Genomic DNA, 27178 nt, shown 5'->3' on the forward strand with positions numbered 1-27178 from the left:
TTCAGAAATATCCTTGATTACATTTCGGGAAAAATATTGTAAAGATAATATTACAAAACTCGTTTTTATTCTAATAAAATCAGATTGTTTCTGATTTATATTTAAAAGCAGAACGACTTCCTACCAGGGGATCGATTTGATCCTTTTGAGGGAGAGTCACCTCATCGTGGTGGGGACACGCTTGTTGTCCGGAGGACGGACTGTGACGCCTTTTCCTGCGCTGCGGTGCGACAGTGTGAAGGTTCCCCGCCGCCCGAAGCAGGAGCGGGAAAGTCCGGCCGTGGGTTCCGGAGAGATGAAGTTCGGCGGCGGCGAGTCCCTGGATGTGGTACTGGCCGCCATCCTCTGCCTGGCTCTGTGGCGGCCCGTGGAAGGCCTGGAGGCCGGCAACGTCACGGTGCAGGACGGCGGCGGCTCCGGGCCCCCGTCTTGGGGCAACTCTGCCGATGGGTCGGTGATCGGCCGCGCCGTCGCCGTGGTGATCGGCATCAGCGGCCTGGGGCTCATCTACCTGCTGGTGCGGGGGCTGCGGTGAGTGGGGTGGGGGGCAAGAGGCGAGAAGCGACGGGGAGGGGGGGAATGGAAGGGTTGGGTGATGAAGAGGTGGGGGGTGGATAGGGAGAATGAAAGGGTTTGGTGAAGGGGGTAGGGGAATGAAGAGGTGGGGGGGATGGGGGAATGAAAGGGTTGGGTGAAGGGGTAGGGGGATGAAGAGGTGGGGGGGATAGGGGGAATGAAAGGGTTGGGTGAAGGGGTAGGGGGATGAAGAGGTGGGGGGGATAGGGGGAATGAAAGGGTTGGGTGAAGGGGTAGGGGATGAAGAGGTGGGGGGGATAGGGGGAATGAAAGGGTTGGGTGAAGGGGTAGGGGGATGGGGGAGGGGAGATAGGGGGAATGAAAGGGTTGGGTGAAGGGGTAGGGGATGAAGAGGTGGGGGAGGGGGGATAGGGGGAATGAAAGGGTTGGGTGAAGGGGGTAGGGGGATGAAGAGGTGGGGGGGATAGGGGGAATGAAAGGGTTGGGTGAAGGGGTAGGGGGTGAAGAGGTGGGGGAGGGGGGATAGGGGGAATGAAAGGGTTGGGTGAAGGGGGTAGGGGATGAAGAGGTGGGGGCAAGAGGGGTAGGGGCAGAGGAGGGAGAGTGGGGCAAAGGGACAGTGCGGTAGCAAAAGGGAGGGGAGGGAGAGAGCATGTGGGTGGGGGTGGGGAGTGTCTGAAATGGGTAAACTGGTAGTGGGGGAGTAGGAAGAAGGCACGGGGAGGAAGGAGAAGGATGCCATGTGGGGGAGTTGGAGGAAGGGTGACTGGTGATTGAGGGGTTGCTGATGAAGTGTGGGATAAAGGGGTGGAGAAGGAGTTGGGTGGAGGAGGAGGAACCAAGTATATCAGAGAATTTGCCTATGGTGTCTGTCATTGCTACACAATTTATTGTTCAGTGGATTTAGCATTGTTAGGTTCAGGTTCAATTATGACATATTTGACAGAAACAAGCAGTGAAGTCCCATCTGTCTCTAAACCAAACATAAAAGCTTCCATCACGTTATTTTGAAGATGAACAAGAGAGCTATCCCTTTTACACTCTGAACTTTTCCCTCAATTGTCATTGATGAAACATTATTTGATGTCTAATATGGGAGTTCTATGTGCATGTTGGCTGCCTTATTTCTTGCATTTCAGTGGTTAATATATTTGAAAAAGTACTCTCTGAAATCTGCATCAACCACCACAGAATACTTTTTTTTTTGATCAATGATCAAATGTTTTAGAGGCTGAATGTTCAACTTTCCTTCCTTTTTTCATAAATTCCCCTGATCTGCTGCATAGCTTCTGCTTCCTTTTAGTTTTCCAGTATCTGTGGTTTCAGCTTTTGTAATATTAAATCATTGATTCACTGGACAAAATTAAATATTTGCAGATGCTGAAAATCTAAATTAACTGAAAATGCACATGGAGCCATGGCCCTTAAGAGAGAAAATGTTAATGCCTCAGGTTTATGTTCTGTCAAAACTGAGAGAATAATAATGAAACCTGTTTAAAGTTGCTGATGAAGTGAGGAGAGATGGGGATCAAAATGAGTTTTTTTGTGAGTGGAGATATGGAATGAAATGGTATGTGTACCAGTGAAGTTGAGGTGTTTTTTATTGCACGCCTTGTGCAACAGATTTGTTTAAAAGTTCTTGTGTTTCTTTTCTGAATGTTGAGTGTCTTCATTCAAATGTGCTGGTCAAGAAGCTACAAACTCTAGATCTCTGCAACTCAGCAACTGGATCCTTGACTTTCTCATTGGAAGACCACAGTCAGTATGATTTTGAAACAATGTCTCCTCCTCACTGATCATCAACACAGACGCACAGACGTAGAGCTGACTGATCTACTCATTATACACCCGTGACTGTGTGGCCAGGCACAATTCCAATGCCATCTACAAGTTGGCCAATGACACCACAGTTGTCGGCAGAACCACTAACACCAATGAGGAAGCGTACAGGAGGGAGATAGATCAACTTGTTAAATGGTGTAACGACAACAACCTTGTGCTCAACGTCAGCGAAACTGAGGTGATGATTGAGGACTTCAGGAGGAAGTCAGGGAAACACGACCCAGTCCTCATCAAGGAATCAGTAGTGGAGAGGGTCAAGAACTTCAAATTCCTGGGTGTCAACATCTCCAAGGATCTATGTTGATGCAATCACAAAGAAGGCTTGCCAGCGGCTATACTTTGTGGGGTATCTGAGGCAGTTCGGTATGTTACTGAAGACTCTCATAAACTTCTACAGGTGAAGAGCATTCTGGCTGGTTGCATCACTGCCAACTCTCAGGACAAGAATAAATTCCAGAGGGTTGTTAACTCAGCCTGCAACATCACAGGCACCAGACTTCACTCCATCGAGGACATCTACATGAGTTGGTATCTTTAAAAGGCAGCCTCTATCCTCAAAGACCACTCAGGCTCTCTTTACTACCATCAGGGAAAAGGTATAGGAATCTAAAGAGGAGCACTCAACGGCACAAGGACAGCTTCTTCCACACTGCCGTCAGGTCCCTGAATAATCAAAGATACTGCCTGACTTTTTTTGTCCACTATTATTATTATTAATTTTTTTATACAGTAATGTTGTAAAATGGTTATAATATGTATGTTTGCACTATGACGCCTGCCACAAAACACCAAACACTTGTTCACGACAATAAATCCTGATTCTGAAATGCAACTAAGGTGTTCTTTTTAAAAGAAGAATAAAAATTCACCTCTTCCTAATGACATTTTAAAGTAATTAAGATGTAATTTCATAACGCAATAAAACCCGTGGTATCCTGCACAAATGGGTAGATGTAAGTGTATTTTCCGGTTGCTTGAGACTTGCTCTCAAAATGCCTGGTTAATACATTTGCATTAAGAATAAACTGTTTAAAAAGACACAAGACAAACATACTACGCTGTACTTGCACAAATATATAAATCGTAAACCATTTTATCTCATTTTCAGTCACATTCTTTGAAAACATTTAACCATCGGTGCCTCTGCAGATTCCACCCCCTCCATGATGCCACCTGAAAGAAGAAGAATAACATAATAGATAATTAATCCCCCCTCCCCGAAGTATACAGATAAATCCTCTGACCAGAGCGACTCTTACTAAGCAGGGATAAGGTGACATTTTAAGAGAAATCACCCCACGGTGAGTGGCGTCAACTAGCTCTTCATCCTGGGTGACACCATTGCTGTTTCACACAACTTTATTCAAACAGCTGCTACAAGCAAAGTTCGACCAAGGCCCTCCCTCTGCTAGCTGGATATTTGCTCCCATCTTCACCAAATGTTTGTGTTACTTCAGGGAACATTTACTTTTACAATTTTAAACTTGTGTATTTTTTAATCTATTTTATTCTTATCTATTTTAATATTTTTAATTGATTTTTTTTTGAGGCTGCCAGTAGCTTGAAGACCATGGGTTTTGCTGTATAGATGATTTAAAAAAAAAACATATAAAGTTTATAATAATTGCCAGGATGAATTTTAATTTAATGTCAAGAAGAACAGTGTCTGGTTGAGTATTATTGAAGTGATTTGGGAGAGATGCCAGAGGTTTGCAAATTTGAAAATGTTATTGCCTGACAATACAGCTGATGGTCTTGCATTAGTGATGGGAGATGTTTAGGAGATTGTAATGTAGATCAGAATTAGTTGGCAGTTATGAATGTTACTGTTAACTGAAAGTAAGATTAAAATAAATTTAAATGGGCTCTTGAAAATAAGAGTTAATGAGAATCTTAGTGGTTTATGTTGAACATTCATAAACCATTTTATAATGTACCATGTAAGCTTGTTGGCAGCTTTGAGACCCACAAGATTAAAGTGGCAATGTCTTTGTAAATCCAAACTTAGTGAACATAAAAAGCAGATTTTTTTTTAAAGATAGGAGTGAAACACAAAAGTGTGATTGAAGGTAAAAACACAGTGCTAGAGGAATTCAGCAGATCAAACTGTGTGTTTATATAGCAAAGATACATAAGACCAACTTTTCAGGCTTGAAACTTTGGAACATTTTGTTCTGGTCGGTGCCTGCCTACATTTTGTCATAACTTGATGAAGGGCTCAAATCCAAAGCATTAGTATTATCTTTGCTATTTAATGCACACTGTTTGACCTGCTGAATTTCTCTTTGTGTTTTTGGGTTTTAAAAGATGATTTTCTTTTATGTACTTGAGGAAAATGTAGTGGCTTTTTTTTTGGTGGCTGGTTTTGGTATTAAAAATACTGTACATCAAAGTTGGAAGGTGACCTGGAACTCTGACATGTTACTACTCTCCTCAGTCAATGTTCATTACATATCAGAAGATCATGGATTGGAGAAATTAAATGATGCAAAGCGGATGTGGTTGAACAAAAGTATATGCATTATTGAGAAATTTTGACCCTTGTGGTCCCAGATGTCGTCATTTTGTTTCCAAGCATATAAACTTGTTCATTTATTATAAAATGTTTACAGTAGCAGAGATTTGAAAATGGAGATAGGACATTAATGAACCAGTAATAAGAGCTCAAAAGGCACGTGGTATCTGGCTATTTAATTTGGTGCAGAATTAAAAATATAGAATGCTAGAACAGTGAAGCAGGGTGGGTAACATCTGTGGAAGGAAAAACAATTAACATTTCAGGATGGTGGATTTTTATCAGAACTGAGAAAAGTTAGAAACTAAGTGTTTTTCATATTGAAGAAAAGTTAGGGGAGGGTGTAAAAAGAACCGAGGGGAATGCAAAACATAATAATGAGTATTGTCTTGCACATAAAAACTCTGCATTTGCACAGAAATTCTTGCTTGCTGCAGCGAAATAGGTACTTATATTTAAAAAAAAAGCCTCCAATAGTGTACCCCAAAAAGGAAATATTTAATTGATACAAAAATTTCAAGATTTGTTGTCATTATAATAGTACAAAAAGTGCAATTGCCTGGCACCTCTAATGGTAAGAAAAGGAGAAGCAAAAGGCAGCAAAATGGATAGAATGTCAGTGATGGCATGGAGACAAAGAGTGACTGAATGGTGCGGAGGTGAAGAGGACTTGGTCATATAGAACAGGCCCTTTGGACCAGCTCCTCCATGCTGACCACTGGTATTCTGGGCTAATCACATTTGCTTGTGTTGATCCATATAACTTCTAAATCCTTCCTAACCATATATTTGCCTTGAACCTTTTGGGGGGGGGGGTGGAATGTTACCCCTCGGGTTCCTCTTGTGTCTCCAGTTCAGGTACAACTTGTGCTCTTTTGTTCAGGTCACCTCTCCCCAACAACCTGAATCCCTGCCCTCTGCATCAACTCAGCATCAACGCATTCATCTGTCCCATTATCTCTAACCTTCTCAGCAAGTGGCACTAGGACTACTCCAGTAATTACTAACCTTGAGGTACTGGATTTTCATTCTTATTCCCAGCTCCCCATATTCACTCTGCAGGGTTTCAGTTCAAATTTGGGAAAGACCCAAAAAAAGAACCTTCGAGGTTTTCAATGTAATGAATCATTTTGGTCAGAGTAAATAAAATATTTCCAATGGCAAGAATACTGGCATCAGAGGAGACATTTGAAGTAATTTAAACAGGATAAAGCAATGAGTGAGTTTTGTAAAACTGGGTTGTTTTGATCGGAATCCATTGCCCAGATGGGTAGCGAAAACTAATTGTATGAGAAATTTTAGAAAATTTTAAAAATGTGGAAAGTGGATGGAAACTGGGGCTAATGGGACAATTTTCTTTAGATTAGTTAAATGATCTCGTTGTCATCTGGACTCTGCCACGACATTCTCAGTTGTGAATTCCCTTTTTTTTTGTTGTAGGCATGTATTGAGTGCCCCATCTGGAGAAATAAAATAATTAGGTTTAGCTTCCGAGTGAAAAATATTTAGCGTTTTACCATTTTCTAACAGCACATTGCTATTTCAAAGTAATGAATTCTTTTTCTCATCATATGGCTGCAAATAGCAGCGAACTGAATCGTTTCTTAATCAATTGCTGGCAGTTCTGGCAGAGGGACAAATGTTGTCACAGACACTTGAATAGTAATGAGGCTTATACAAGCCTGGCGAAGGCAGATGTAAGGGTTTATTGCATGCTGCCTTTGGACTGCAATTCCATAGTTATGTGTACAATCTCTGTGTCAATTGTTACTTATACTTACTGCAGTATTCAACTTCCCACCCCTTTGTGAGCGACTGTTGTGCCCTTCTTCGGAAGATATTTCCCAAGTCTGGAAAGCCAGGTTCATTCTTCTAAATTGCGAGAGCTATTGCAAAGGTAAAACATTTTTTTCCCTTTGTTGTTTCTGGGGAATATTCTGCTGAGGTTGGTGCTGTTATTTCACTTTCAATGTCATTCAGGAAGGGAATGTAGAGCTCTGGGAGACAGTCTACATCCTTGATGTCATTTGAAAAGAAATTCACACTGAATGTCTGTTCCCAGACTACTTCTGACTGGTTCTAAATCTCACAAACAAAGGTAGAGCATGTTGAAATGAGGTGAATGTATTTGCTCTTTAATCTGCTAATTATATTCAGGGTTGTAATTCATAAATGTATGGCATACATTTAAACATTGAGGAATAATTAATCATTATCACTGAATAGAAAATGTAGACTGTGGGAGTTTTGTGCTTCAAGAGGATGCAGATTTACACCTTGCATATTTACAGCACTTTTAGTACTTTTGTACGTGCATAGGACTTTCTAGTTCTAATTAAGGTAGTATTCTTTTCACTAGTTGTTAGCAAGTTGAGCAATTTTGGTTCTGTACTATGGCTAAAATTCTTAATCTTGAGAGTTATTCTACTGTGTAACATAGAATGGTATTTTTTTTTTAGTTGAAACTTTTAAATCTTCCTCTGAAAATTATAGCCACCCTCTTCTACTCTCTAAACTTGTCATCCAGAACTCTGCTCTGCTCCCTCTCCACCTCCTTTTTCACTGGGCTGCACTCGCTCCCAGATACTAGTGTCTTAATTTAAATGATTGTCCTAAATCCCTTTATGATATTTTCCCTCCTTTGTTCCCATAATCTCCCCTTGTCTTCTGACCTTCAACTCCTCCTGATCGTTGTCACATTTAGCTGTCAAGGACAAATTCTGAAATTCCTTCCCAAATATCTTTTTTCATTTGAAACACAGTGATCAGAAATGATCACAGGTTTCATCTGTGACCTAGTGCCCGTTCATTGTATTTGCTAACGGTTCCATCATTGGGTCTTGGGATGCTTAAAGATGCCATTCTAGATACCTGAGCAAGGATGTAATCTTGATTTTGCATTTATCTCATCAAGCCCATAAAAATGTACTTTTCATTGAGATCACTACTTCCAGAGATCCCTGCTTACAGATCAAACTAGTTCACGGAGATTGGGACCTGGCCAGATGAAGCCACAGCAGTGCTTCTGGACTGCTTTGAAACCTCAGACTGGAGTAAATTTGGGGAGGTGGCCACCACATCAACATCGATGAGCAGAGTGACTTGCTACATAGGCAAGTGCGTTGAGGATGATCAGACACTGCACAGCGAGGGCAAGTCGTCAACCATGGCCAGATGTGGAGGATCGTCCATTACTTGGAGCTCATGACACTGCTTTCAGGTCTGAAGACAAGATGGCATTAAGATCAGGAAGGGGTGAATACTCCTTTACAATCAGAAAGGCAAAGCATAGGTGCACACAGATATTCTACAGACACCTGCGTGGCACCGTCAACATGAGGTGCATGTGGCAGGGCACTCAAACCATAGCTGACTGTACATCAACCTTGTAGGTTGGCGACAATGTGACTTCCTTCCTGACAGACTGAATACTTTTCGCATGAGGTTAGATGAGAAAAACAAGGTGACAAAGAAAGCTTAAATTCCCCTGGAGAACAGGCACCCTGCATAGCTGTGGCCGAGGTGAGGAAGATTTTATCCAGGGTGAACCAACACAAAGCATCAATTCCAGAAAACATACCTGGTTGGGTGCTGAAGATCTGTGCTGCCCAGATGACGGAGGTTGTACTGGACATCTATAACATTTCATTTCAGCAGTCCACTGTCCATGAAAGGTTCAAGGTAGCCACCATCATCCTGGTGCCCAAGAGAGCCAAGGTGACTGAACTAAATGCTACTGTCCAATGCACTGATGTCCATGATCATGAATGCATCAAAGTGCACCTTCCAATAACTTTGGACCCATTTCAGTTTGCCTGCTGTTCACAGATGATGCAATAGCCTTGACCCTTCACTCCATCCTGACCCACTTAGGGAATGATGCTCCATATGCCAGGCTGTTTTTCATTGACCTCCACTCAGCGTTCAACACAATCATTCATACCTCAGAGACTGGTGTATAATTTCTCCTCATTGGGGCTCAACACCCCTGACTTTAACTGGATTCTGGACTTCTTGAAGGAAGGATCTCAGTCTGTCCAAGTTGACGGCAGATTCACGAGTTCTGTTGTGCTGAGCACTGGTGCACTCGAGGACTGTGTGCTCAGCCCGCTGTTCGTCATACTGCTGACTCATGACTACACCAAATTCAGTTCAACAGAATCATCATATTTGCGTATGCTACTCCGGTAGTTGGTAGAATCAGCAACATCGATGAGTTGTATTACATCGAGGAGATTAAAAAGCTCGTAAAATGGTACGAGAATAACAACCTGAGTCTCCTCATGGTCAAGACAAAGGAAACGATTGGGGACTTCAGGAGGATGGAGGTTGACCATTCTCCACTACACATCAACAGTTCAGAATTGCAGTTTTTACACAGCCACTGTGTAGCAGGAAATTATCACAAAATTTCCGCAATGCAGTTTGTGTAAGAAAAAAAAAAAAAAGTTCAGAACGGAAATGAATGAGTCACTCCCGTTCCGAAATGTTTCCTGCAGCAGAGGTATTCAGTGTAAAATCACGTAAGGGGTCAGAGATTTCGAGTTTTGGTCGCTTGTGTGTGAACAGCCACACTGGAAGGTAGGAAAAAAAATTTTGAACAAAAAAAACCCATAATAGCTTCTACCTGCAGGCTGTGAGATTGATGAACAGTTTATTCACTCTCTCTCTCTCACATTCATGTACTGTGTAGTATTAATGTGTGTACACCATGGCCCAGAGACATCGTTTCCAAGGATACAACCAGATTTTAAAAAAAAATTGAACTTGTTCTCCTGAAGACCAGAATGTGGGACCAAATCTGTTTAATTTCTTCTTGTGGAACAAACCCATAGTTTCGAGTCATTCTGGTGAACCTATGTGTAATCTTGGTTAGGGAGGTCAGATGTGTACATGATATTTGTGATGGGACCCCATAATAATTGGTGAAAAGTGCCTCTGCTTTTTTGCAATTTAGCCCAAAGTATGAACTGTGGGATTGAGTTCAAGAGCTATGCAGTAGAGTTACCTTGATTAGACCCTGCTTGTGTAAATTTCTGGTCACATTACAGGAAGGAGATGGATGCACTAGTGTTGGTGCAAAATGTCATTTGAGATTTGCAATGATGTTGCTTGGATTGGAGAGCATGCCTTGTGAGGATTGGTTGAGTGAACTTGGACTTTCCTTTTTAGAGTAATGGAAGATGAGAGATGTACCAGATGATGAAAGCATTGATCATGTGGATAGCAGGTGGCTTTTTCCCAGAACTCAAGTGGTTAACACCTGAAGGCCATATTAAGGTGCTTGGGAGTATGTACAGGGTAGATGTAAGAGGTAAGTTCTTCTCACAGAGAATGGTGCCAACAACAGTGGTGGAGGCAGGTACAATAGAATCTTTTAAGGGACTATTAGGTACAGGTATTATCCTGCTTTATGAAACTAGAGCATTCCTATGAAACCTTTCGTAAGCCGAAAAGCGAAGACCCATTCACTACTATTGAAGGCTATTTTCGTAAAAGCGAAAACCCATTCAAATCCTTTCGTAAAAGCAAACACAGGTTTCTTTGTAAAATCAAATTTTCATAAAGCGAGTATTCGTAAAACGAGGTATACTTGTATATGGAACAAAGTAAAATGGAGGGTTATACAGTAGGGAAATTCTAGGCAATGGTAGAATAGGTTATGTCAGCCCAACACTATGAGCCAAAGTGCCTGTACTATGTTGTAGATTTTTATGTCTTTGTAATGTTCACAATCCTAGTTGTTTACATTTCTTGTATTTTAATTTCTGGTGATTTATATACAAAGATTTCTCGCTTGCTCTGAACACAAATACCTTTCAAACTCTCAGCATTTAAAAAATACTTCTGCCTAATTTTCAGTTTCTTGCATGTGTTATTATCTGTTTTGAGGCTGATGTTATCCAAAGGTGCCTAAATAAGTGTTTGTATTGTGATTCAATGGAGAAATAACTTGTTTGAAAGACTAATCTAATCTAATCTTCTCTTAATTAACTTCAATTTATCTTTTAAAACAAAGGATTACAATTTTAAATTGAAGTGGCTGAGAGCAATTTAAACCTAGTTCACCATTTTCCAGATCTTTGTATAGAATTGCATAAAGTTCATCCTAGAACTAGACCAACTGGATAACAGAGTTGCACTCCAAATTAACTTCCTTTTAGCCTTTTCCTCGAAGGAAAACTCAGGGTTGTATGTGATGTCATGTATGTACTCTGACAATAAATCTGAAATTCGATCAATGTTTCTTCCATGTAGAATTGTTGTAACAGACTGAGTAAACTGGATCAATTTTAGAGTAAGTGAGAATATTGGACATTTCTATTCATGCACTTCCAGGTCATTTAAAAAGGGATAAGTTATATATAGGTCAGTTAAACAGGAAACTCTGGAGATGCTGTGATTTTAGTGCAATACACAAAAATGTTGGAGAAACTCAGCAGATCACGCAGAATCCATAGGAAGCGAAGATATATAACCAATGTTTCGGGCCTGAGCCCTTTGTCAAGGGCTAAGTAATTTAGTGTTATCCATTAATTAGACTAGGACATTAAATAAGTAAGACTTTGTTAGCCTAGAAACACAGCCAACAAAGCTTGTGTTATCACTATAAGGAGCTTTCATCCCTTTAACTTTGTTACTCTTTTAGTAATTGAGCAGAACAGGATTTTTAATTTGCTTAGTTTAACAATGGATTTCTGTTCCATTTGTTATATTGCATTGTATCAACGTTTAAAAATGAATTAAGAGCCCATTTTGCTTAAATAACCCAAGGTGTTGAAGCCCCTAATGAGGCAATTAGAGCACTTAAATATCCTGTTTAACATCAGTGTTTTAACCTGCAGACTGCACCATTAACATTGTGTTTAACAAAAAGAGTGTAATACTGCTTAGTGGATCCATTGCCAAGCCTGCTGTTTCTGCTCTAGCGGGGCCACAGAGGTTGCATAACATTACTGGTCACGCGTTTCATTGCCAGCTGTTACTTTGAAACAGTCTGTGGCACTTAATTTTTAAAAAATATCAGTCTGCAATGATTGAGCATTTTTTTGTTGCAATATTGAATCATTCCAAAACACTACTATTAGTAGAATACTTTTGGCTATTGTGCAGCTATTGTCATAATGTAGAAGAAGGACTAAATTTGTTCTAAAAGCTCCCACCAACTGCAATGAAATAATGACAAGCTAATGTTTTAGTAGGAATAGAACATTACAGGCCCTTTGGCCCTTGATGTTGTGCTGACCCATATTCCTACCAAAATCCCTATTCCCTCCCTAACTCATAACCCTCTATTTTTCTTTCATCCCTGTGCTTGTCACAGAGGCTTTTAAATGCCCCTATTGATCCAGCTTCCACCACCCCTGTCAATGCATTCCAAGCACCCACTACCAATGTTCCCTCTAATTTTTAGTCGTCAGTGTGTGCAAAAATCTTGTGCAATTTTTTAAAAATCCTGTAATAAAAGCCTGTGTGTACTGAATGCTTGGGCAAATGTAAATTTGAAATGGTTTCAAGATAATTTTGGCACAGCTATCTTTCAGGGCTAATAAAACTGTATTGGCATGTTTTAATAACTAGTTAACAGAAGTTAGCTTATTTTCAATAAGTATAATTATTAATTTACTTTAGGTAACCAACCTTTTGTGTGCACATTACTTTCCTTAATATGTTAGTTGCAAAACACATGTGCATTAGAGGGAACAGTGCCCTTGATGTCTCCCCTAAACTTTCCTTCCTTCAACTTTGTACAGATGCCCTCTAATGTTTGCAACTCCTGGCCTGGGAAAAAGGTTCTGGCCGTCTACCTCCATTTAAGTCACCTTTCATCCTTCTTCGCTCCAAAGAGAAAAGCCCCAGCTCTACTTACCTTGGACATATTTTCTGATCCAGGCAACATCCTGCTAAATTTCCTCTGCACCCTATCCATAGCTTTCACATACTTCCTGTAATGAGGTGACCAGAACTAAACACAATATTGTAGGTGGGGTTAACAGATTAGCAGTTAAATTTGAAATTTAAATATAGATGCAGGGAAATTAAATGATCAAATAAATGTAATTTAAAAAAAAATTAATGCAAGTTTTCTCAATTATTCATCTCCATCAAAAAGAATTGAGTTGCTGAATCTAGGCCAGATTTAATCTTGCTCAGCTTCAGCTCTCAGATTTCCTGGTTTTATTGTTGATAATTGGCATCCTGATGCAGGAATCCACAACAGATCTATCATTGAAGCATGTTGGATTGATAGTGGCAAGAATTTCAAGATTTTCGGAAGAGTATTCCTCAAAATTTGGATTATTAGATTGGCTCTAACTATTGTAGAAGGCTGTGAACCATTGTATTAGAGTTACAGTTGGAACCTAATATTTAAAAATGTTTCCTTCTAATCAGTAAACCAGATTGAATGTTCATTGACAAGAAAAGGAATGTTTCTTCACGTACCTGTCCAATGTCAATTAATTAAAAAAAAATTGTTGGAAAAATGTGAAAAGAGAACATTAACTTTTTGTGGCCAAGACCCTTTGTTAGAACTGAAAGAGAACAAATAAATTGATTTTAAGTTGCAAAATGAGTGGTGGATGGGCAAATGGGGCAAAGGAAATACCTGTTTGGGTCAGTTTAGGGTTGCTATGGGTATAAAGCATAAATAAGGGTATCTAGCTATTGAAGGCCATTACAGAGTGAGGGAAAGAAAAAGAAGACTTGAACAAAGGAACCTAACAGTTATGAAATGAATGCATTTAAAAACTGAAAATGCGTAAGAATATAAGTATTGTAAAATACATAGTTGTAAGACGTAGTTATTGGCTAGCAGAGGGAGGGGGGGGGAAAGAAGCTATTAATGCAGACGGATGACCTACATCATAACTGGCAAGTTCTTGTATGGACACAATATGATTTGCCTTTCTTTGTTTGCCTTTGTCAGAACCGGCTATCAGCTCATTTTCTCTCTCCATTGGCACGGCTGGGCATGTCTTGCAGCATTGCATTTTACAATATTGCATGTTTCCTTTTTTTTCTCAATTGCCAACAGCTCTTGCTTAATAGTTTTTTACTTTCCTTTGTTCAAGTTCTCTTTCTAGCTCTCCTCATTAACTAGTCAACTGAATGACCATCTTGTCAGGATGGCAACTCTGGCTTCATCTTATCAAAAATATTTGCTATACACCAGTGATTCTCATCCTTTTTCTTTCCAGTCACATACCATTAAGTAATCCTTATGTCATCGATGCTCTGTGATTAGTAAGGGATTGCTTAAGGTAGGATGTGAATGGGAAGGGAAGGTTGAGAATCACTGCTCTAGACCCAGTTGTTCCTGAAATATTTTGCTTGAGAAAAATTGTCATTGGCCCATTTCCTTTGGAGTTCTGAAACCATGCACATAACAAGTCAATTAGGTACGATTAAAATAGTGGTTTTCAAACTTTTTCTTTCCACTCACATAGCACCTTAAGCAATCCTTACTAATCACAGAGCACCTATGGCAAAGGGAATACTTAATGTGGTATGTGAGTAGAAAGAAAAAAGGTTGAGAACCACTGCTATATACTATTCAACCTTTCATTGACCTTCTCTGTAACATAAAACCATTGTTTCTCTCTTTCCCATTTTCACAAAAGGCCTTTGACTTGAAACATTAACCCTCTTTCTCTTTCCTCAGAGACCGTCTGAGCTGCTGTGTGTCTCATGCACTTGGTTTTGGGCTCCTAGAATTTGCAACTTTAAAATTTTTTTTAATTTACTGTCTTAAGTTAAAACTGAGCAGAAAGCTAAAAGTTCATATGGTTTAACCGTACTCTTTGCTTCTTAGGTTAAAGAAGACTCAAAGAAAGAAGTATGGGCTCCTTTCCTCCTTCGATGACCATGTGGAGATGGCTCCAATGGATACAGATGATGACGACACAACCTTATTTGAAGCAAAGAGCATGAGGAGGTGATGATTGCAGTTTGTGCTGACTTGGGCGATGTCCTGTGACCGATTACCCCCCTCCCCCTGCTGGGTTCCTTGATTCTGTTTACGAGCTGTTGTTACCCAGAAGAGTCATAACTTCATGAATTTGGAATATGGTTATATTGTGTATATCTTTCAAAGTCTCCCATCTCTAAGCATTTCTAATTATTTGAACACAAGAGTCTTTTAAACTTGCCTCTTTTGTTTAAGAATTGCAGAATTCTCCATGTGGTCCTTATTTCATTCCCATGACTGCACATTTCTTATTATAATACAAAACTGACACCAGTGCAGAAGAGAGCAGGGAACCCAATGTGCAAGGGAGTGAGCTACGATACATTGGGGTAATTTGTCCTCTAATATATTTACACAGAGCACCTTGGAGATGTACATTGCAAGTTCAACCCAGAATAATTTTTCCAGAAATCACAGGTTCAGAGTTTTTAAAAGAACAGTTTAAGGAACTGCAGCGAGGCGCGTTCTTTTACAGAGAGATGGGTCAACAGGTAGAACATGTGAAGGTAGATGGTAATGAACAGGTTGACAGGCGATGGTGATCGACTAAATCGTGAGGAAAAGTAGCAAAGCTGATAGATGTGATGTTGATGTTTAAGAACGATGCGACTAATTGGCCAAAATAATCATCCTCAACCAAAGGCTGACGAGGTTGAAAATGTATTTAATATCTGACTAATTGATAACTTGTGGGTCTTTTTTGGATGCTGGAGAATTTCTGTGATCTTACAGTAAGTAATAAACATAGATGACAATTCGCCACCCTGCTTCTACAAGAATAAATAAAGCCTGGGCATGGAATTAAATCTAGTTCAGACAACTCTATGGGTATCTTTTCAATGCCATTCTGTTCTTTTACACAGTCATAGTATGTGCATTATATATTTACTACTTTTCCTGCAAATTCTAGGCCATTACCTTTTTGTTTGTAACACAAAATCTCATGAAATTTATTATTGGGGATTTCAGTCTCTTAAAATTTAATTAGTGTTTAGTAGGTATGAAATATTTTTCTCTTGAGAATCACATGCTGAACTTTAGAAGAGCATTGGGAAATGGGAAATGATCTTTCTGGGATTTGAAGTCGCAAAAACCTCTTTACAAATGGATGCATGCGCTGAAGGTGAATTTAAGTTAATGTTCTTCAGTAAGAGGATTCTATCTGAAGGACCTTTCAGAAATTTTATGTTTGGCAAATTATCCATGGCTTTGCTTATTTCAGGTTTTAGCAGGGAGTTCGAGATTTTCAACTGCTCGGCTTTAGTAGTGCTTTCTCATCTAAATTTACCATTTACTTTGGCTTATTGGTAACTTTCTCACCACTAAATCATGATGTCTTCAATTCAATTCCTCCTGGGAGTTTAATATTTTAAGCAGGTTGATAGTATAGTGTTTTGCATTTTGGATTACTTGTAAACCAAGTATTTTCTCATGGGTCAGCATGAAAGATCTCAAGGTGCTATTCCAAAGGCACAAGTATTTTTCCAGTATTCTTGGAATATTTAATCTTCAACTCATATTTCTGATTGCTTGTAAATTGGCTGCTGCATTTATTCTCATAATGGGGCTGAATTTCAGAATTGCACAACTGGCTATGAAATGTGTGTGAGTAAAAGAGAGGGATTGTATGTATTAACTAATACTTGCATGTGGGTTCACCTATTTTAATATCTATGAAGCTGAGACTGATCTCAAATGATCTTGGATACCCTTACCATAGAATCTAGACCTCCCATCTATATGGCAGCTGGTATGAAATGTCTACTGTAAAAGAATCACACACAGGCAACTTTCATTCCTCATTTTGAAAATTATGATCTGAAACATTAGGATCCAGTGGCCCAGGTTCAATGCTGTCTGGGTGGAGTTTGCACATTCTCTCTGTGATTTTTGTCAGTTTCCCCTAAATCCTCTGGTTTCCTCCCATATACCAAAGACTTGAGGGTTGGTTGGTTGGTAGGTTATTTGCTGTTCGGAGGTTATCCCTAATGTAAGTGGGTAGTAAGAGAATTGATGAAGTGAAAAGGAATGATTGAATGGCTCTGAGAACTGACGCAGACTTGAGAGCCAAATATTTTGGTATTAAAATTTAAAAAGCATTATATTTTTAGTCGCCTTGCATCCTGGTTGCACGAATACACCAATTGCATGAGAATTGCTTGAAAAAAATGTTAGGGCACACTAATATTCTTTGTGCAAATCTTTAAATACATTGCTGAGCTTTTAAATGTTTTGCACAGCAATTGTATATTTTGAGGCTAAACAGTAGTAATGAAAAATGGAGCAAAAAATTGAATGAATGACTGTACTTGCCATCACATGCAATTATACAGCATTGAGACAGGCCCAACTCATCCATGCCAGTGAAGTTGTGTTCCTAAGCTAGACCTTGTTTGTCCTGTAACTCTTGAAACTTCTTCCATATACCTGTCCAAATATATTTTAAAACTTCATATAATGGTATCCTCCCATAGCACTTCCACTGGCAGCTTGTTCCATATACCCATTATCCTTGGTTTGGAAATATTTGCCTTTCAATTCCCCTCTCATCTTGGTTTTAGTCTTTATCCTCAGTCAGGAAGTTCATTATATTCACCTTTTCTCTTCTCCTCATGATTTTGTACATCTCTATATAGTCACTTCTTGTTTTCCTATGGCCTAGGGGAGAAATAAAAACAGCCTGTCATATCTTTTAATTCAGTCCCTCCATTCCGACCTTGTGAATCTTTCTGCACCCTTTTCACCTTAATGACATCTTCCCTATAGTTGGGCGACGAGAACGATACAGAGCACCCCATATGGTCTCACCAATGCCTTGAACAGTTGTAATACGACGTGTCAGATTTTGTACAATGCCCTGGCTGATGAGGGCAAGCAAACCAAACATTGCTTTCACCATCATGTCAAGCTGTGCCTCTTCTTTTTGGGGACTACGTACTTGTACCACAGATGTCTGGGATCCCAGCATTTAATGCACAAATCCTGCCATGTTTTAAATTCTCAAAATGCAACACCTTATTCTTGTCCAAGTTAAATTTAATTTGCTACCCTTTGGTCCACTTTCCCAACTGATCTAATTGGGATAACCTATTAACGAAGACATGTATGAGTGAAGGAACTTGCCACAGCCCTCAGTTTATCAGCACATCTTATGACTTGGGGGGGGGGGGTGGGGGGATTAATATTTGAAGAACAAGATCTCAAATCATGCACAAGGCTGATGGTTGACCAAACAGTTGTGAATGTAGTATATTCAGTGTTGCTCCCCCAATTTATGGGTGGCTTTGGTTTGGCAGTAATCCTTGCCTACTTCTACTCTTCTGAGGCATAGACCACCTACTCAAAACAGCACAATGGAGGGAGACCATTTACTCTATCTATGCAATATTGAAAATTTAATTGGCAGGCAAAATAAATAATCCCTGAGTACAGAGGAAGTGATTTAAAGTTGTTCTCAAAACTTCTTTGAAAAGTGCAACATTTCCACTGGCTTGTGGGAATTCTAAGCTCATGACCACTCCAAATAAAGAAGGGTCCTTCAAAATGATGTTGAGAACTTCGAGTCCATTTGCATATCGAAGGAGCATCCCATCTGCAAAGCTGTATACCAGTCTGCCCTGATCTTGTTACTCCTGTCCCATCTACGACAGAGTATGAGAGCAGTTAGGGTGGATGTTTAAATTCAGTTAGACCATTTTTGGTTGATTTTTTTGTTCCTTGCTAGATGAATACAGTAAAATCCTTGGTATCCAGAATTCAAGCAACTAGCAGCCTCAAGTGGCAAAAAAATTGCAGAAAAAAAGGTAAATACTTTTAAAATTGGTGCACCAATTTAGTTAGTTCGCCAACAGCGTAATCTCAAGCAATCAGAAAATACACTTGTCCGGCATCTTCCAATTCCCATTGGTGCTGGATACCAGGGGTTTTTACTGTAATTTGAATTGTGATTGCCCCACTTACCTGGGCCATGGGAAGTGGTACTTGGCAGATTGGAGTATAAAGGGATAGTAGAGAGAGTTGGTGTGACATTTTAACATTTCTGCAATGGAAAGCTGTAGGCTAAATAAATAAGCTCTCTTGGTAGTGTTTGTATTTGCTGTTTAAACAGACACTGCTTGCAGCTACAGAGGGGAAGAAAAATGTGAACTGAATAACTGCAATGTGTAACACTGTGAAATTACAAGCTTTAATGTACCATATAAAATAATGAGAATGACACAGTACAATTTGAAGAAAAAGTTGTTAACTAAGGTATTCTTCCCAACCCATTACCCCACAAAACTTTTGTCCTTGTTTGCCTTGGCCATTGTCTGACTTCAGACCCATAGCAATGCAATTGACTCTTTTAAGTGTTTGGAAATGACCAAGCAAAATCAATAAAAATTAAGGATGGGCAATAAGCATTGATGTCTGCACTTTGAATAATTTTTAAAAAAATATCACATTATGTAGCTTTAAATTAGTTACTGAGATTTTCTGCCATCAATCTATTCTCATTTATTTCCCTCTCGCAGCCTTGCAATTTCTATTTCAGTGTACAGAACAAACCAGTCTACAGTTTGAAATATGCTCAGAGTTGGAAGACTGTTTGCTAGAGTTGCTTTTTTCTTGCCTGTAAAAAGTGGGTTCACTATTTAGAAGTTAATATTGACGCAGGCCAATAATACCTGGTGCTGAAGTGAAAGTGGTCTCTGGCAACATCTGATTTCAATATCAATCGAGAAACAGAAATGTAAAGGGATCAGTCAGTATCAGATTAGGGAGTTTATGGCAATAGTATTGGAACAGAAGGATAATAGCTTTTCTTCCCAGAAACTGAATTTTGCTGTTGTTTTCTATCTAAGTAAAATTGCTCCAATATTCATTGGATGCACTGTATATGCCAGTGTATAGGACAACCCTAGAATTTCCACCTAAAATATATATTTTGAGCAAAACCCTTTGACAGCAGTCAGGCTGGACAGATGGACCCAGCTGGGGAAGCACTGATACTTTTTTGATATTAACTCGTCATGCGCAAGATTGTCATGGAGCTGGCAGGAAGATGGCAGTGGCGTTCAGACTTCTCTGGTTTGTTTCAGATTTTAAACCTGGTGTATGAGCCGACCCAATTTTAAGGTGACATTTTTAAGTTTCGAGGATTGTCCTATACACTGGCGTAGTCTCTTTTCTGATATTCAATGCAGGTGCTTCTGCTTACATTGAGCCATCTTTCAGCCAATTATCATGTAAGTGTGGCCTGTTCCTGATGATGTCACTCAAGTTATTTTTTTCCCCCTCTTCAGCTTCGATTTATTCCTCTCTGCTGTCTTTTGTGGTCCTGTATGAATCTCCATTTGTTTCTTCATGATTAACCTTCCTGCTCAATCAGTTATTCATCTTTGTGCATCTATCCTTTCTTGGTGCATCTGTTGCATTTTCAAAGAAAATGTGAGGTGCTACTTTTTGGAAAGGCAAATTTAAATAGGTGATATACATTGAATGGTAGACAGTTGAGGAGTGCAGAGCAACAAAGGGATTTAGGAGTGATGGTAAATAGTACCCTCAAGGCTGATACTCAGGTAGATGATGTGGTGAAGAAGGCATTTGGAATGTTGGCCTTCATAAATCGGAGTATTGAATTCAAGAGTAGGGAGGTTATGATGAAATTGTACAAAGCATTGGTGAGGCCAAATTTGGAGTACTGTGTACAGTTTTGGTCACCAAATTATAGGAAAGATATAAACAAATTAGAGAGAGTGCAGAGAAGGTTCACGAGAATGTTGACAGGATTTCAGGGTCTGAGTTACAGGGAAAGGTTGTGCAGACTGGGGCTTTTTTCTCTGGAGCGTAGAAGATTGAGAGGGGACTTGATAGAGGTGTTTAAGATTTTAAAAGGGACAGACAGAGTAAACGTGGATAGGCTTTTTCAATTAAGAATGGGGGAGATTCAAACTAGAGGGCATGGTTTAAGATTGAAAGGGGAAAATTATAAGGGGAACATGAGGGGAAATTTCTTTACGCAGAGGGTGGTGGGGATGTGGAATGAGCTTCCGGCAGACGTGGTCGAGGCGGGATTATTGGTTGCATTTAAGGAAAGATTGGATTGTTACATGGATAGGAGGGGACTAGAGGGGTATGGACCGGGTGCTGGTCAGTGGGACTAGGAGGGTGGGGATTTGCTACGGCATGGACTAGTAGGGCCGAACTGGCCTGTTCTGTGCTGTAAGTGGTTATATGGTTATTTGAGACAAGACCTACATATTCTGTAGGTGGGTAACGATAATTATGCTTCAAGTGTCACGGTAGCAAAAGTCACTGTATATGTGTGAAAAAGAAAAAGTGTATATCATGGCTAATGTGATTTATGGTGTGAAAAATAAAAAATTTAAAAAAAAAAAGTGTCACGGTAGCAAGCAGTACAAGGCGAACATGGAAAATGGCTTTCCATACTTGTTCAAGCTGCATAACTCCTGCAAGATTGCATCCAGTGCAAAGCGGGCTTATAACCAAGTTGTTGGCAAGCCCAGGATCATTTTCACCTTTTCATTAATGTTATACAAAGCCATTTAATGATCATAATTGGGCTATATACATGCTTGCATTCATAGACCAGTGCTGTTACACTAGATAAGAGTCAAGGAGCAGAATTTTGATAAGTTTCTGCGAAATATTTATTTAATCTTAGCCCCTTGGTGCTCAATTTTTTGTTTCGGAGTCTAGTTTTGTTGGGCAAATTTCAGCCAATTAAATAGAATCTGCAAATTGACAGATCTATGATGTTATTAATTATATATTTTTGTTTGCAGATAAGATGCACCCGAGGGACATACAGTGAATGTGACATTGCCTGTTGGACAGTTTTAAGAAGCTCCCTGTTACCCACTGATCACCAACCAATGACTGAAAATGTTTGTATGGTTTTTGTGTGGGGAACGGACAGGTAACAATTCCAGCACAAACAGTCTCTTCAATGAAGGAAGCAGTGATTTTTTTTTTGAGTGGGTGTGACATTTTACGCTGATATTGACATGTCTGCATCATTTTGTGTCGATCATTCAGGAGTATGAGGAAGATTTGTTTGAATTAATTATTCTTAAAATGCTATTTTGCAGCAAATAGGATTTGCAAACCTTTTCTGCAATAAATACTTGCATTGATATTATAGCACCTAGTGGAATAATTGCTCTAGTCACTCGCTGTGGACAACCGTATGTATATGCAACATGGAGCAATGTTGTGTATATATATTTTGTGGTTGGTAGGGACGAGATTCTCTTTGGAAGTAACCAGTCAACTTTGTTTCTGGGGGCACCCTGACTTGTCCATCTTAAATGCTGCCCCCAGAGGCAAAGTTTAAAAACCTGTGCCCTCCAAGCAAAAGGGCTGTAATACACTTCAAATGTGGCAGCATTCTCTTTGTCCCATTAAATTAAGGCAGTTTTTCAGAAAGAATTTGCTAATAATCTAGTGCGACACTTCATTTTTCACTGTAGGGCTGTCATGTAGTCGTGCCTGGAAAAAGAAAGCAAGAGTGTGATTGGTTGCTGTTTAACACAATTTTTTTTTGACCAACTACACTCTTGATTCTATTGCACTGACAGCTCTCTTTGGTGGGAGGAGAATGAGGGAAGAACAGGTAGAAATTTCTCCTTTTCAGTGACATCAGTAAAGAAAAAGCAGAGCTGTAGCAGCCGAAAGCAACTTTACAAAAATAAATATATTTGGGGACTAATTCCAGTTGCAAGGAAGAAATTTGTCATTTTGCTGTTTGATTGCATTTTCTAAATGTGACCATGAAATGTAACCATGATTTACAATCTTCGGTTAGCTAAAGTCCTTCTTCACATGACTTTAGGATGATTTCATTGTCAGTTTAAATAAGTTCAGTTCAGGCCAACGTGGTATCGTACAGAAAATGCAAGCTTGTTGGAACTCTGAAGCTTTTTGCTTGCTTTCTAAACAACATGAAAGAAGATGCAGTTGGATTCCAATTTTTAAAAAATTTGCTAGCTCATCACAAGGTCTTTTTAACCTTTTAAAATATTTTTAGTGCCTTTAGTAACAAAATCATTCTTAACAATTAGATTATACGTCCTGAGAGTAGATTGAAATATGATGAACTGCCCACTGCACTACTGTGTACATGGGTCTATTCCTCTAGTTGGGTTGAAGCAATTGGGATTTGTTATGCAATGTCATGTACCAAAATAAAATGCATGTTTATGAAGGTGGGGTTCTGCAGTGTAGGTTTGGCATTAAAGCTACTACAGTCCTTGGATAGAAGAGTTGAGGGTTTGGAGATTGGAAGAGGAATCTTGTGAAGGAGTGGCAGAACAGAATAATATTTGCACATACTATTTTCCATTTCCTTTGCGTGGACTAGCAGCCCATTTCCCTTCAACTAGTGATAACCCTTTTAGAAATGGATAGACTTTCACACTAGATTAATTGTCAAATTAATCTAGCTAATTGAATGTCTGAGTTATGTGAGACATCCATATAATACAGTTCCAAAATGCAGATTCATTGTACTTTATGCAATGTTAAATGCACTTATAATTTCTCTTAAGCCGAGGTTCAGGTTTTGATTTGTTTTTGCAACAGGAAATTTTAGGAAGAAATTAAACTGCCTTTGCTTTTTTTAAAAAAAAAAAGTGGGTCGTCAACAGAAATTCTTGCTCTTCGACGTCAAGAAGGCACACTTTGCTCTGTCCATTTGATTTATTTAAAAAAAAGCTGTTGTGGATGGATCATATAACCATTGGTTCACTCCACGTTGTATTGCATGAAGTGGTCAGAGGCAACAAAAATGCTGAAAAAGATAATTAGTGACACTTTTGGAAGAAGTAAAAGACCAAAGTACCATAACTATTGTTTGTCGTAATGCACTGGTATATTTTGTTTTGTAATTTCATCAGAATGAAGTATATTTGTACCAAAGAATGGGACTCTTCAATCTTGTTTGAGCATTGAGCACATCCAAGTTGGTGGTGAGAGATGATAAATAACTCTTAATTTGTAACCCACATAAGTTCAGCTCTCATCTGAACCTGTGCAATGTGATGACCACCTCTAATTGCAATAGGTTGAAACATTTTTCTGTCATCTCTGGAATCAGAAACCCTTCTGATTGAGATCACCTCTTAGTTTCAAATCAGTGTTAGTTTCTACCCCCCCCCCCCCCCCCCACAGTGAGATTGTTGAGGAGTTTGAGAAGCTCAAACAATTTATTCATGATTCCAGATATTATGCAGCCAGGTGACAAGCTTTCAATGTAACATCTGTCTGAATACAATTTTAATCCAGGGCAACCTGCAAAAACAAGTTGACTTTCAAGATTCCTGGTTTGCAATGCTTTTCCTGAACTTTTATAGTGATTGATGTCAGTGATCTGTTTCATATTATTTTCTGATGATAATGGGTTGATGAGATGGTATATGACTGAGCTTAGTTGGGATTATGTCCTCAAACGTATTATTTAAAGAGTGAAGAAAATAAACCAACAATCTTTCCAAATAAAAGCATGGTAATTAGCCAACAAGAATACAGTAGTTGTAAATTAGTCTTTGTGATTAATAATATGCTTGACAGGATTGAAAGAATTACCCAGTTATTCCTTCTTTGCCTGATCATAATCTTGTGAATGCAGTCTTCCATGTAACTGGAACTGATCCCTTGTTAATCGTGGAATAATATTTAAACATTTAATTAGACCATGAGCTAATTCTAGCTGACCTATCACTGGGATTATTGCTACTAGTCTTAGTAACTGATCTGAGCAAATGGTGGAGAGAACTTGACCCAAAGTTTCTTCTGAAAATGATGGAAAGTCTGCTGATTAGAACAGTTAAGTAGCCTGCTTTCAATTGGCAGCCAGGTTTTTTGGGGAAAAAAAGCAGGCTCATTAATTAAGGAATGGAGGAGGAGTATCATTCCAAAAGTTGTTTGGTGGTAGCAGGAGCACAAAGCCATGAACTGGTAAGGAGACGGGCTGAATGGCCTTCCGTCTTAGATTCCATGTCTTTATTTTTTTTAATGATGTATTACAGAGAGGGTGGAGGACCTCTCCCACCTTGAATAATTGTACTCTGGCAGGAGGCAGTATGGTGAAACAAGATGCAGCAAAAAAAGCAAGCCAAAATAAAATGCAAGTCAGATTATTCTTTGATGAATATGCTTATTTACAAAAACGCAAGCACTTGTTCCCAGATGGTTTGCTCCATTCTTGTTTTGAAATCAGCTGAGCGTACAAAACAGGTATCATCGAGATATTAAGGATGCAGCTGAGCATTTGCATAGTATGAGGAGGACATTAGTCAGCCTTAAACATTGATAGATTATGTCTTTGTACTAATCTAGGGGAAAAAAACTGAAAAGTAAAATTTGTTCTTAAAGTAAATCGTTTTGTATAAAGGATCACTTTGTGGTATATTAGCCATTTTCTTCTCCAGAGATCAAAACTAGGTTTAGTTCAAACCCCATTTTTTTAAAGAAAACTATTGCAAATGTGTGTTTGGCAGCTTTATGACGTGTGCTGGCACGTAAATTATGTAAAAAAAATAATATATATATTTTGTTCAAAAGGAAGATTTTCATCCTTTGTAAACTTGCGGAGTGCTTGGGGAGTTGAGCTGCGTTATATCCTGTAGGTGTTACAAGGCCCAGTTTTAAGAAAGGTGGTTCCTTTTTATTGCCCTGTACCTTCACCCCACAGGGAGTGCTAGTGTGTATATTAGACAAGGAGCTAGATTCGGAACTGAGAATTCTGCCTCCCACATCCTCTTTTAGCCTAGATTTTTAAAAAAAAAAAGCAATGCCTGCAGACTAAGCATGTTGTTAATTGATTGAGAAACAGGAAGTAAATTTAATGCTGCCATTGAACTGGATGGTTGGTCTGTACACCAGGTTTGCATACTTCATCCTCTTCGGTGACAGTCATTCCATATCATTCCATATTGTTGGAGGAACTAACTCCAACTTAATATTAAAAGTCATGAAATAACACATTGTGATATTTTAAGTGAATTGATCTTGGATCTGTCATTGCTCATTGGTTTATTTTAGTTTTCTGCTATTTGGCAGTGTACATTGTACTGAAGAGCTATAATTTTGGATTGGTTGGAGAGGTTGGGATAAACTGGACATTTTACAGGCTGGGGTCTGTCTATGATCTTTGTGGCACTACCTTATTAAATCATTCTGATCAAAGAAAGCAGATCAAAGGATCTGTGAGGATATTGGGGAGAGTTTAACTTGAATGTCTGTGGACAAATGTTACTCATAGCTCAGATGGGCAAAGCTCAAGTCATGGAAAGCTGAGAACTTTGGAACATCAATTATCTTCATCTCCAGATTGGTGCTGTGTAAGTGACTGGAAGCACTTTAAAAATTATATTAAATCATTATCCTCTAAACAAACCAATTTTATAATTGAACCATATGCTGACTTCCCTTTATTTAACTAATGTTCATAGCTTGTTGAGTTTGATTTTGATTCTATTATTTCAGTAATTAGCTCAGTTTTTTCTTACTTGACATTCAAAAGGTAGCGCAAAAGAGAACTGTCCTTTTTTTGTTCTAAATGTTGCAAAGCTTTACGCTGAGGTGCTATTGAAGGTTGTATTTAAATTGCACTTTCCATATTGGAACACTGTGGTCAAATTTTAATCAGGGCAGGGTTAGAGTTTGTATGCTCACAAACCTGATCCACCATTCATGGCTCATCTATATCTTGGCCATGTCTACACACTTTGTTTTCATAGTTTTTCTTTTGATAGGCTGCCTAAAATGTGAATTTTTCAGATGTTCTGTTTCAGCTTGTGGTAGGATTGGGGTAGGGAGCCAGGGGACCAGGTGGTTTGTTGGTGGTCATGTGCGTTCCAGATTGGCACTATTTGGAACAAGTATCTTCATGGTAGCACAATTTTAAGGTTCTATCCCCTTGAGGTAGACTCAATTCGCTTCTTTCCCCCCCCCGCCCCCCAGCTGAAGAAATAGAGTGGATAGAGAAAAATCTTTAGCTTCTATCAATCTTCATAAGCGCCTTCATTTAATGCCATTGTTAACCGTAAATGGGAACAAGTCTTATTCAGGGTTGAAAAGCGGACAACAGGAACTTCTATTAAACATGTTTGCTACCAAGATTTAATCTCTTTTGATATGGATCATTCTTTGAATTTTTTTAAAGTGCATGGAGTGAAATTGAAAGGAGAGCATATTATAAAGATGACTCTTAACTGCTCAGAAAAAAAACACACCAAATGTAAAGTGTATATAATGTATTTGAGTTATTTGACCATGACCAATAAATTTTTTTTGAATTTAAAAATAAA

General features: G+C 39.1%; 2 protein-coding genes across 3 annotated transcripts in view; one reads left to right on the forward strand and one right to left on the reverse strand.

The window, feature by feature from the left end:
• LOC138758741 (WAP, Kazal, immunoglobulin, Kunitz and NTR domain-containing protein 2-like) overlaps window positions 1-758 on the reverse strand; it is a 61844-nt gene extending 61086 nt beyond the window's left edge. The window contains exon 1 of the mRNA XM_069928084.1: window positions 125-758. The gene's annotated coding sequence lies outside the window, so the exon portion shown is untranslated. The remainder of the gene's footprint in view (window positions 1-124) is intronic.
• On the forward strand, window positions 229-27178 carry LOC138758742 (protein FAM174C-like). Of its 2 annotated transcripts, XM_069928085.1 has the most exons (3): window positions 231-531; window positions 14709-14831; window positions 21653-27178. In XM_069928085.1, the coding sequence occupies exons 1-3, from the start codon at window positions 296-298 to the stop codon at window positions 21654-21656; spliced, it is 363 nt and encodes a 120-aa protein (XP_069784186.1). In that variant the 5' UTR covers window positions 231-295; the 3' UTR covers window positions 21657-27178. The 2 variants fall into 2 exon arrangements, with proteins under 2 accessions (XP_069784187.1, XP_069784186.1); XM_069928086.1 differs by lacking the exon at window positions 21653-27178 and having other exon boundaries at window positions 229-531; window positions 14709-14835.

Source organism: Narcine bancroftii, chromosome 3 (genome assembly GCF_036971445.1).
Source record: "Narcine bancroftii isolate sNarBan1 chromosome 3, sNarBan1.hap1, whole genome shotgun sequence".
Lineage (NCBI taxonomy): Eukaryota > Metazoa > Chordata > Chondrichthyes > Torpediniformes > Narcinidae > Narcine > Narcine bancroftii.